The following is a 12731-nucleotide window of genomic DNA, read 5'->3' as shown; positions in this document are numbered from 1 at the left end:
AGATCTCAGTGCTGCATTTGATACAGTTGATCACAATATTCTCCTACAAAGACTTGAGCATACTGTAGGGATTAAGGGAAAAGCATTAGGCTGGTTTAAATCTTATCTGTCGGACAGATTCCAGTTTGTCCGTGTTAATAATAAATCTTCCTCAAACTCTAGGGTCACCTGTGGAGTACCACAGGGTTCAGTCCTTGGACCAATTCTATTTACTATATATATGCTTCCGATTGGCAAAATTATCAGACAGCATGGGATTAATTTCCACTGTTATGCTGATGACACTCAGCTATATTTATCCATAAATCCTGATGAATCCAATCAGTTACTTCGACTGCAGTCATGTCTTGATGACATCAAAAGCTGGATGACTTTAAATTTCCTGCATTTAAATTCTGACAAGACAGAAGTTGTAATCTTTGGGCCAGAGTCTTCAAAAAATAAAGTTCTTAACCAATCACTTAATCTGGGTGGCATTAACCTGGCCTCTAGTAATAAAGTAAAAAATCTTGGTGTTATTTTTGACCAAGACATGTCATTTAAATCTCATATTAAACAGGTTTCCAGAGTTTCCTTTTTTCACCTCCGGAATATCGCCAAAATTAGAAACATTCTGTCCAGGGGTGATGCTGAAAAACTAGTCCATGCATTTGTTACTTCAAGGCTGGACTATTGTAATTCTTTACTATCAGGAAGTCCACAAAATGCAGTTCAAAGCCTTCAGCTGATCCAAAATGCTGCAGCAAGAGTTCTGATCAAAATCAACAAGAGGGATCATATTTCTCCAATTTTAGCTTCCCTTCATTGGCTTCCTGTTAAATCAAGAATAGAATTTAAAATTCTCCTTCTAACGTATAAAGCCCTTAATAATCAAGCTCCATCATATATCAGAGCTCTGATTACCCCGTATGTTCCTAACAGAGCACTTCGCTCTCAGACTGCAGGTCTGCTGGTGGTTCCTAGAGTCTCTAAAAGTAGAATGGGAGGCAGATCCTTTAGCTATCAGGCTCCTCTCCTGTGGAACCAACTCCCAGTTTTGGTCCGTGAGGCAGACACCCTATCTATTTTTAAGACTAATCTTAAAACTTTTCTTTTTGACAAAGCTTATAGTTAGAGTGGCTCATGTTACCCTGAGCTATCTCTATAGTTGTGCTGTGATAGGCCTAGGCTGCTGGAGGACATCAGGGTCTAATTTTCTCACTCTACTGATTTCTACTGTTCTTCAGTCTACTGTTCTCCAGTTTTGCATTGTATTACATTGAAATGACTGTCGTCATTTCAGCTTTTAACTTTTTGCTCTCTCTCTTTTTCTTCATAGTAGGTACACCTGGTCTGGCGTTCTGTTAACTGTGACATCATCCAGAGAAGACGGCTCACCCGCTACTACCATCTAATGTAGAACAGATTACTAGATCAATGTGTGCTTCTGTGCTTTTTTGTCTCTCTTGTTGTGTCTCTGCTTTGTCTGCTGTAACCCCAGTCGGTCGAGGCAGATGACCGTTCATACTGAGCCCGGTTCTGCCGGAGGTTTTCCTTCCCGTTAATGGGGAGTTTTTCTTCCCACTGTCGCTTCATGCTTGTTCAGTATGAGGGATTGCAGCAAAGCCATGTACAACGCAGACGACTCTCCCTGTGGCTCTACGGTTCCCCAGGAGTGAATGCTGCTTGTCGGGACTTTGATGCAATCAACTGGTTTCCTTATATAGGACATTTTTGACCAATCTGTATAATCTGACCCAATCTGTATAATATGATTGAACTTGATTTTGTAAAGTGCCTTGAGATGACATGTTTCATGATTTGGCGCTATATAAATAAATTGAATTGAATTGAATTGAATAGAAGTCCAGAATATGACCAGGACATGACATCCTGTGTGACCCAAACAGAGGTCAACTGACAAGATAAGGTTGTCTGTTTTTCAACGTTTGTGGAGCTGTTCCCAGAAATAAGACCAATGTCTGCCAAAGGAGGCTGGAAGCACATGGACACTGCTGGGTCACGGCGCGGACCAATGGATGCACGTAGAATCTTATTTGTAACACACACCCATCTGTGGGATATAAAATGCATGTACACTATGTTGTAATCAGAACTCTAGCTCACACCCGTTGTACGCATGAGTATTTGAAATAAATGGGTTCTCCAGTTGGCAAGCAGAGAGACCTCGTTTCCCCGTGTCTTCTTTCCTTTTTTGTACGGTTTAAATAGTCAAGTAATCTCCCACACTTTCCATTCCCAAGTGACCTTTGGTTCCACATCACATTAACTTTCTTATCGGTTTACCCCCTTCCAAGGGAAAAACAATCATCAACCATTATAAACAGACTATTTAATCATGTCTTCCAATTACATGGAATCCCCACCAAAATACTGTCCGATAGAGGTCTGATTCATTTCCCAAGTTTGGGGAGACTTCTGTACCACTCTTGGGGCCAAGGTCCATTTTTTTCTGGTTTGTATCCTCAAACCGATGGTTAATGTGAGCAGATGATCCAGGAACTTGAGGAACTGGAGTAAACATCTCAGCAGCCCACAGCAGCCACATCTCCGCCACCACAGGTAGATCTCCTTTTAATACTTTGAGCCCAGAGGGTTTTAAGAGCAATTTCCACCTGAAATTACATATCTGATGTAAATTATGTACAGCTCCAAATTTATAAATTTTAAATGTAAAAGTTAGTTTTTGTGTGACACTATGGGATTAAAGAATATTTTTCAAGTGGAACCACTATTACAGATGTCTATATTTCTGATTTGTAGGAGATTAAACTACGGAAAAATCTAATTTCTTAGCCTTGCCTAAATATTTTTTTCTAAATAAACATTGCAAAATTACATGAAAACCCTTATGAAAATATAAGAGAAGCCTCAGATTTTGTATATCCACATCTTGACAATAGCTGCAGCAAAACTGCGCTGAATCAGCCGGAGCATATTTGTTTTGCAAAGGTTTTAGTAGACAGTGTGACAGGCAGGCCAGAGACCAGCATGATTTTGGCACAGTTTGTCCAAATGAGCCAAAGCTGTTCCAAATGTGTTTTTCACCCTATAAAAAGGAAGCAGTTCAAATAAAAGTGCTTATTTCCATTTTAGGACTCCTTCTGCACATCAAAAAGTCTTTGGTATTAAGATTTATTCTGAGTCTTTTCAACATGTATTATTATGCACAGCATTATAATACACAATGTCTCTGTCTCTCTCCGAGGTAGGTCGTGTCTTTTCTCTCTCTGCAGCCCCCCCCCCCCTCCTGCTTTGCTATGTCTTGTCTTCTGAGCACTTTCTTCATATCAACCGAACTCTGAAAAACATGGATCTGGTAAGCTGGTCTCTCAATACTATTGATGCTTTTTTTTCGACGGGTAGGCAACGGAAGGGGGACCCGTCCGGTCCTGATTTGACTTATTTTGTGAGATACACCCTAAATTCCTGGAGGAAAACGTGTGTCTTTCGACCTTGTCATTCCTGGACTGAAATTTTCACATTGGATTAAGGATACTGGGATCTCTACTTATTGGTCTTTGTGGGTTTTTGAAGTATCTGCAAATACAGCGGATGTCGGAGCCATTTGGCCTTGATCAGGCTGCCGACTGCATGAAGCGCTCACTGTGGCTGTGAACGGACAAACCTGGCAGGTGAATGGAGTGAAGCCGAAAAGCTGCCTGTGTTGGAACGCAGACTGACTTTGGTGGTTGAATTCAAGGGGAGATGGGATAAAATGTGGAAGTGAAGCGTGAAAAAGCTCAATAATTTGGAAAATTGGATTTATGTGGAGCCAGCAAAAGACTTAAAAGCTGACAGGAAAGGCAGTGCAGCTTGTCTCATAACAAATAACATATTTTCATTCCCTCCCTATCAACTCCTGGATTGTTATGGCGGAGAGTGCTCAGAAAAGCCCCCGGCTACCCCCCTCCCCCGCTGACACCTGAGGATGCTTCTCTGAACTGTGGGCCGGCTGATAACATCAAGGACAATGGCCTCTGGAGAGTGTTCACGGAGATAAAACACTTTCACCCATACACACACGCATAACTGATACTCATAAAACTGATAAATTACGCACACGCGACAGGTCTCAAATGTTTACCTTCTGCATACATGTTGTATTGTGTTATTTGTCCTTTTCGTGCTATGAGGGTTTTTTTTGTGTCGGTTGTTTGTCTCTTTATTGGTGAGAGCATAAATAGGCAAACATCTGTCTCTTTTTTCTCCCCCCCCCCCCTTTCCCCCATGTTGTTGCACTTCCTTCGACAGTTTCAAGGGCAGCGCCTCGTGAACTCCATGCAGGCGGGGTTCGGGGCTGTTTGGAGGAATGCGGCCTTGACGGCTGCGCTATTTAGCAGCGGCTGGCCTGCTGCGTTCCTTGGCAACGCAAGGCCTCAGTCAATCGTTCCCCCCAAAATGTTTGTTTGTTTACGTGATGGACGGTTGTACTGGAACTGACTTTTCGATTGCAATGCAAATTGTAATTGACAATAAAATCTGATTGATTGATTGATTGATTGATTAAAATGAAGAGAAATCTCAGAAATCATGACACATATCAGTTTAAGAAACATTTTTCAATGATCTGTTCACTCATATGCATTGCTATGGTGATAACATCAAGAGAGGAGAAAAAAGCCCCGTTGCAGATTGTTACATTGTTAATTGGTCACAGCTGCAGCTTGTGAGAAAGTTTCTGTGCATCACTGTGTGAACAGCAGTATTGAGGGAAAGCTTTGTCAGCTCTGTTGCGCACGGCGATTAAAAAACTAACAAAGCTACAAGAGAGAGAGAGAGAGACGTGCTATATCTTGTTTAAAAGGTAGGACTCTAGTTTTTAACACTACCAACCTTGGAGGGTAGAGTCTATGAAGTCTTTTTTTGAGAATCAGCAATGTCTGATAGACAGTTAAATGGCATTTTGTGTGTTTAAAATTCTGTAAAACTGAAAGTATTTGTGAAAAAACAGGGACTTGTTTTATAAAAATGAACGTCTCCTCCTTGGAGGGATATAGAAAAGAAAAAAACGTGATGTTTTCTGACCTACTTTTCAAGCCTGATTAAATAGGCGTGACCCAAGATCTCTGTTACCAACGACCTTTCCGGAGACCATCCTACCTCCTGTCAGAAGCCACCTCAAAGCTTCCAAGACCAGAGCCGCATTAAATTGGAAACCAGCTCAAAGTAAGAAATACCATCCATCCATTTTCTTCCAGTTATCCGGGGTCGGGTCACGGGGGTAGCTGCTTCAGTTGGGAGGCCCAGACTTCCCTTTCCCCAGCCACTTGGGCCAGCTCCTCCAGGGTAATCCCAAGGTCTTCCCAGGCCAGCCGAGAAACATAGTCTCTCCATCATGTCCTGGGTCTTCTCCTGGGTCTCCTCCTGGTGGGACGTGCCCAGAACACCTCATCAGTGAGGCGTCCAGGAGGCATCTTAACTAGATGTCTGAGCCACCTCAACTAGCTCCTCTCGACATGGAGGAGCAGTGGCTCTACTCTGAGTCCTCTCCGGATTACTGAGCTCCTCACTCTATCTCTAAGGGATAGCACTATGGAAAAAACTCATTTTGGCCGCCTGTATCCGGGATCTCATTCTTTCAGTCATGACCCAAAGATCATGACCATAGATGAGGTTAGGAAAGTAGATCAACCAGTAAATCGAGAGCTTTGCCTTTTGGCTCAGCTCTCTTCACCACAGCGGACCGGTACAGCGATCGCTTCACAGCAGATGCAGCACCAATCCACCTGTCAATCTTCCGCTCCATCTTCCCCTCATTCGTGAACAAGATCCCAAGATACTTAAATTCCCGGAGAAGGCACTCTGCCCTTTTACGGCTCAAGACCATGATCTCAGATTTGGAGGTATTGATCCTCATCCCGGCCGCTTCACACTTGGCAGCGAACTGCTGCAGTGAGAGCTGTAGATCATGACCTGGTGAAGCCAATAGAACCACGTCATCCGCGAATAGCAGAGACGTGATCCTAAGGCCACCAAAACAGATCCTCTCAACACCTTTGCTGCGCCTAGAAATTCTGTCCATAAAAGTTAAGAACAGAATGGGTGACAAAGTGCAACCTTGGCGGAGTCCAACTCTCACTGACACCGGTCATACAGGGACCTAACGGCCCTTATTAGAGGGCCCGGTACTCCATACTTCCGGAGTACCCCCCACAGAACCCCAGAGGGACACGATCGAATGCCTTCTCCAGATCCACAAAGCACAAGTAAATTGGTTGGGCAAACTCCCAGGCACCCTCCAGTATCCTGCTGAGGGTATAGAGATGATCCAGTGTTCCACGGCAAGGACGAAAACCACACTGTTCTTTCTGAATCCGAGATTTGACTATTCGACGGATGCTCCTTTCCAGAACCCCCGGAATAGACCTTATCAGGGAGGCTTAAGAGAGTGATTCCTCTATGGTTGGAACACACCCTCTGGTCCCCCTTTTTAAATTGGGTGATCACCACTCCAATCTGCTAATTCCGGTGAACTGCCCCCAATGTCCACGCAATATTACATTGTCGCGTTAACCAACACAGCCCTTCAACATCCAGAGCCTTAAGGTACTCAGGGGGAATCTCATCCACCCTCAGGGCCTTGCCACCAAGGAGCTTTTTAACCACCTCGGTGACCTCAGCATCAGAGATGGGAGAGCCCGACTTGAAGTCCCCAAACTCTGCTTCTGCAATGGAAGATGTGTTGGTGGGATTAAGGAGGTCTTCAAAGTATTCCGCCAACCTGACCATCTATGTGTTCACCCAGTTTTCCAAGATCCCCATGGACCTCTCCACCAGATCCGGAGCCGCACCTCTGCTACTTACCAGTCACCTCGGCCAGACTCACTCCCTCCGGTTCTCCATTCACCACCCGCTCCATAAGTCAGCCTCTGCTGTACCCTCTCACCAGCCTGTTTTTTTGTTGGTGCTCACCTCTCCTCTTTCATTTCCATAGTCAGCGAGCAGAGCCTTCCCCGCCGGCCACTTCCATAACCCTTCCATAACCCTTCTTTCCTATCTTACAATAAACCGTTTAAATCATACACTGTGTCCGTATCTGTTACTTCCTAATCACCATGGAAGATAAGAATACGCTTGACAGTGGCAAATAAGTCACTGTTAATATTTTTGCTGATGATCTCAGAGAAGAAATATTCCCTTGTAATTTCAGTTGGAAGGTATATCTGTTGAGTCTCTCTTTATAGATGTCATAGTGAACCAGGAGTGTAGTCTTTCTCTAACCATCTACAAGCCCTTCTGGAACAGTTCAACAAGTTTTTTCCCACAGAAAACAGTCAAGAAAAAACATGACTGGATAAGATCACCATTCATCGTACTAGACGCAAGTCATTTGACATCTGACAAGGAAGATGCACTGGTGGAGTTGTTAAGTGACTGCACCTGAAAGACAGTTTTTAATTTAGTTCTGGATTTCAGTTTAGAGAAAATATCCACAGGTTGCAATACAGTTACTGACACAATTTGCTAACACATATCTGTGCGAGAAGACTTTTTGAGTTCTGTCATCTATTGAAAATAAGTACAGCCCATGTCTAAATGTGGAGGATGATTTCCGATTGGCCATCTCCAAAAATGAAACCCTTGAATAGACCAGCTGTGCTCCACTGTCTCATCCATCTCATTTGGATGGTGAGATTAAACTGAAACATAATAATAATTTTAAAAATGTCAATTTACCACCACAACAGTGTTCACATATTTACTCAGTGTTACATTATATGTGCTATCGCTTTGGTTATAAGATATCATTACGCATATATGGAAGTAAAATATTTTTTCTTATTGCATTTAATGTAATATGTTCACTTTAGTATATTTGTCAAAATTACGTTAGGATTGTTTTGACTGTTCTGTTTCCATGTATTTCCATACGGTTATATGTAAAACAATAACTTTTATGTTATTCTTTGTTGTGCTTTTGACTGTGTTTGGATTTTATTTAGTGTGTGCATTACCTATGAATAAGATGACAACACAGTGGAGTATTATGGCCACTGTAGAAAAGAAAATATTGACCATGGAGAAAAACATCCACAAACAAAACCAACCAAAGGAAAAAGAAAGACATTTTGAGAGTAATTTCAAAGATTACAGCCTTTTTCTCTAATGTTAAAATGTCATACATTTAAAAAAAAATACAAGATTTTTAAAGATTATAAGCATACATTTCTTATATTAAATCAAGTATATCTGTGACATTGTCATGTCAGAAATTTGCAAGAAATCAAACTCTGCTTTACCTAAAGCATTAATGAATCCTTGTGTTTGCATTTGACTCCCAAAATATTTAACATATCAAAGGAATACAATCAAATAAATAATTACTGATAAGGGGAATTGGAGTACCCTCATGAGGGGTACTCATGAGGGTACTCATGGGTTAAGGGTTAGGAAAGCATGATAAACACATTCTTGTGTACTTTATTTCTGTACAACATCCCTTTGGATGAATTATTTGCCAAATATTTGTGAGCTATTTCTAACTTTACCAATACTGAAATCTATTTACCTTATATTAATAAATCTTATATTTAAACTTGTGTAATGTTCTGTTCTGGTTTATGTTTATTGTTTTGGTTAAGTAGCTCTTTTCTGCCTCTGGGTTTATTTCTGTTTTGGATTCCAGTTTAGCCTTTTTACTTTGTTAGTTATCTGGTCCCTGTATTAGTTCTGATTTTAGTTCTGTGCTTTGTTTATTATCTAGTGTCCTGTCAGTTCCCTTAATCACCCCCACCTGTCTTTGATTAATTAGTTTCACTCCTATCACCTGTCTATCTGCTTATTTAAACCTGCTTTAGTTCTCTGCTCCCTGTCGGTCCGTCACTTGTTGCCATTTTGTTTCTCCTCCGTTGGTAAGAGCCTCCCAGCACCTTGATTCTGTCCGACAGCTTACCTGTTTCCGTCTGTTTGCCTGTTCTTGGTTTAATTCAGAGCTGCGTTCCTTGAAGCACAATGTTAGGAAATTGGAGAGAAAATGGCGCTCTACACACCAAGAGGAATCCTACTTAATCTGGAGGGACAGACTATTGTTGTATAACAAGACCCTCCGCAGAGTTAGAGCAGCATATTTTTCATCATTAATTGAAGAGAATAAGAATAATCCTAGATTTCTCTTCAGTACAGTTGCCAAACTTACCCAGAGCCACAGCTCTGTTGATCCATCCATTCCCTTAGCTCTTAGTAGTAATGATTTTATGGGATTCTTCATAAATAAAATTGATGCCATTAAAAATAAAATAATTGGCATCCTCCCAAACATGATTACCTCGTCCTCAGTAAGTGAGGCAGCATTGAAGGAATCTTTAGAATCTGCGCAGTGTTTGAACTGTTTAGAAGCAGTAGAGCTTTCTGAGCTATCTAAAATTTTAGCTTCATCTAAACCTTCTACCTGTATGTTAGACCCAATCCCAACCAAGTTGTTTAAGGACATATTCCCTTTGATCAGTGGCACTATTTTAGACATGATTAATCTATCCTTAGTAAATGGATATGTACCACAGGTTTTGAAAGTAGCTGTTATTAAACCTTTACTTAAGAAACCTTCTCTTGATCAAGATGAGTTAGTAAATTACAGACCTATATCTAATCTTCTTTTCTTATCTAAAATTCTTGAGAAAGTAGTTGCTAATCAACTTTGTGAACATTTACAAAGTAAATGTTCACAAGGAGGAGTTTCAGTCAGGCTTCGGAGCTCATCATAGCACTGAAACAGCTCTGGTGAAGGTCACTAATGATATTCTCATGGCCTCAGATAATGGACTTGTGTCTATACTTGTCCTGTTAGATCTCAGTGCTGCGTTTGATACAGTTGATCACAATATTCTCCTACAAAGACTTGAACATACTGTAGGGATTAAGGGGAAAGCATTAGGCTGGTTTAAATCTTATCTGTCAGACAGATTCCAATTTGTTCATGTTAATAATAAATCTTCCTCAAACTCTAGGGTCACCTGTGGAGTACCACAGGGTTCAGTCCTTGGACCAATTCTCTTTACTATATATATGCTTCCGATAGGCAAAATTATCAGACAGCATGGGATTAATTTCCACTGTTATGCTGATGATACTCAGCTTTATTTATCCATAAATCCTGATGAATCCAATCAATTACTTCGACTGCAGTCATGTCTTGATGACATCAAAAGCTGGATGACTTTAAATTTCCTGCATCTAAATTCTGACAAGACCGAAGTTGTAATCTTTGGGCCAGAGTCCTCAAAAAATAAACTTCTTAACCAATCACTTAATCTGGGTGGCATTAACCTGGCCTCTAGTAATAAAGTAAAAAATCTTGGTGTTATTTTTGACCAAGACATGTCATTTAAATCCCATATTAAACAGGTTTCCAGAGTTTCCTTTTTTCACCTCTGGAATATCGCCAAAATTAGAAACATTCTGTCCAGGAGTGATGGCGAAAAACTGGTCCATGCATTTGTTACTTCAAGGCTGGACTATTGTAATTCTTTACTATCAGGAAGTCCACAAAATGCAGTTCAAAGCCTTCAGCTGATCCAAAATGCTGCAGCAAGAGTTCTGATGAAAATCAACAAGAGGGATCATATTTCTCCAATTTTAGCTTCCCTTCATTGGCTTCCTGTTAAATCAAGAATAGAATTTAAAATTCTTCTTCTAACGTATAAAGCCCTTAATAATCAAACTCCATCATATATCAGAGCTCTGATTACCCCGTATGTTCCTAACAGAGCACTTCGCTCTCAGACTGCAAGTCTGCTGGTGGTTCCTAGAGTCTCTAAAAGTAGAATGGGAGGCAGATCCTTTAGCTATCAGGCTCCTCTCCTGTGGAACCAACTCCCAGTTTTGGTCTGTGAGGCAGACACCCTGTCTACTTTTAAGACTAGGCTTAAAACTTTTCTTTTTGACAAAAATTATAACTAGTGGCTCATGTTACTCTCAGCTACCTTTATAGTTTTACTGCTATAGGCTTAGGCTACTGGAGTATATTAGGATCTAATTTTCTCACTCTATTGAGTTCTACTGTTCTTCAATTATGCATTATGTGTTGTCATTTCTGCTTTAACTTTCTGTTCTCTCTCTTTTCTCTTCACAGTAGGTACACCTGGTCTGGCGTTCTGTTAACTGTGACATCATCCAGAGAAGACGGCTCACCCGCTACTACCATCTAATGTAGAACAGATTACTAGATCAATGTGTGCTTCTGTGCTTTTTGTTTCTCCTGTTGTGTCTCTGTTCTGTCTTCTGTAACCCCAGTCGGTCGAGGCAGATGACCGTTCATACTGAGCCCAGTTCTGCCGGAGGTTTTTCCTTCCCGCTAATGGGTGGTTTTTCTTCCCACTGTCGCTTCATGCTTGCTCAGTATGAGGGATTGCAGCAAAGCCATGTACAATGCAGACGACTCTCCCTGTGGCTCTACGGTTCCCCAGGAGTGAATGCTGCTTGTCGGGACTTTGATGCAATCAACTGGTTTCCTTATATAGGACATTTTTGACCAATCTGTATAATCTGACCCAATCTGTATAATATGATTGACCTTGATTTTGTAAAGTGCCTTGAGATGACATGTTTCATGATTTGGCGCTATATAAATAAAATTTAATTGAATTGTTCTCAGTTTGCCTGTTGCTTTCAAGTGTTGCCTGGATGTCCGCCCTGTACCACAAGTTGGATCCTGTTCTGATTCCCACTCTTCCCCTTTTCTGTTAATAAACCCCGTTAAAAGCATTACCAGTGTGTTGGTTGAATACCGGATTCATCTCCCTCCAAGATCATAACAACTTGTTTTGTTTTTTTGCTGGGCAGACAATAAAATGTTTTTAGGATTTGCTGAAGGAATCAGTTCCAATATTTGGATATTGTCTTGAAATGAACAGCATGTGAGATAGTTGAACATTGGAAAACCTGACACTTTCATTATTGAAACTGGGCAACATATTAATGGACATGCAGAAGTGAACCTAATGGCAGATTACCTCAGGACAGTATCCTTGAACTTGGTTCTCTGTTGTAATCATTTTTGTGATGATGCAAAAGACTGAACCTCCCTGTAGAAAAACCACATGGAAATTGCAGTGCTTCATTTTTAGGCATCTATTTGTCAATTGCATATATCCACTGATCCATACCTGTGTAGGAGTGACGTAGTCTGCAACGTCCATGACTCTGTTATTGTAGTTTCCAAAGCCTTTGACCTTAGTCATGACTGAGGACTCTATAGCCGTGTCTCTTACCTGGTAGGCCTTCTCCCAGAGAAACACCCAGCTGAAACACAAACACATGTAGAGAAAATATGAAAAATAAACAATCAAAGTTCCATGATTTGAAAGCCTAAAGCTGATTAAGTTGGAACAAAACTGGAAACAAAAAGTGAAATAATGCATTTCTGTCATGTAGTTGCAAATTGATAGAGGTTAATAGAAAGTTATATCGTGTTGAGTGGCTTTTGCCACTGTAGTAGGCAAATTAGCAGTCATAGGCTAGATATCTCCAATTTAGTTGAATTAAAGAGTGAGGATAAATTTTGTCTGCTTCATGTAAATTTGTTGAACCTGTAAATGAAAATTAAGAATAAGTAGTATTTGTCTGCATCCATTTCAAAAGTTAACATTCTGGGTAAACCATGCACAGTTCAACACATCAATCAGTAGTATGCGGTACAAATATGTATCCTTTTTTCTAAAGCTAAGGTTGCAATTTTTGGATGCAATTTTTTTATTTTTTAAATTAAAAAAAAACCTCTGCAGGTTTTAACC

At 40.8% G+C, this 12731-nt stretch overlaps 1 protein-coding gene across 1 annotated transcript in view; it reads right to left on the bottom strand.

Annotated features, from left to right (window-relative positions):
- The window catches only part of p2rx3b (purinergic receptor P2X, ligand-gated ion channel, 3b), a 159147-nt gene that overhangs the window by 116207 nt on the left and 30209 nt on the right, over positions 1–12731 (bottom strand). Inside the window, exons 2-3 of the mRNA XM_036129850.1 lie at positions 12105–12240; positions 11952–12023 (exon numbers count right to left, since the gene is read on the bottom strand). Of these exons, the coding sequence (XP_035985743.1) occupies positions 11952–12023; positions 12105–12240 (208 nt within the window). The remainder of the gene's footprint in view (positions 1–11951; positions 12024–12104; positions 12241–12731) is intronic.

This window comes from Fundulus heteroclitus, unplaced genomic scaffold, assembly GCF_011125445.2.
Source record: "Fundulus heteroclitus isolate FHET01 unplaced genomic scaffold, MU-UCD_Fhet_4.1 scaffold_236, whole genome shotgun sequence".
Taxonomy (NCBI): domain Eukaryota; kingdom Metazoa; phylum Chordata; class Actinopteri; order Cyprinodontiformes; family Fundulidae; genus Fundulus; species Fundulus heteroclitus.
The sequence above is the reverse complement of the archived record's forward strand: the minus strand, read 5'-3'. Positions and strand labels throughout refer to the sequence as shown.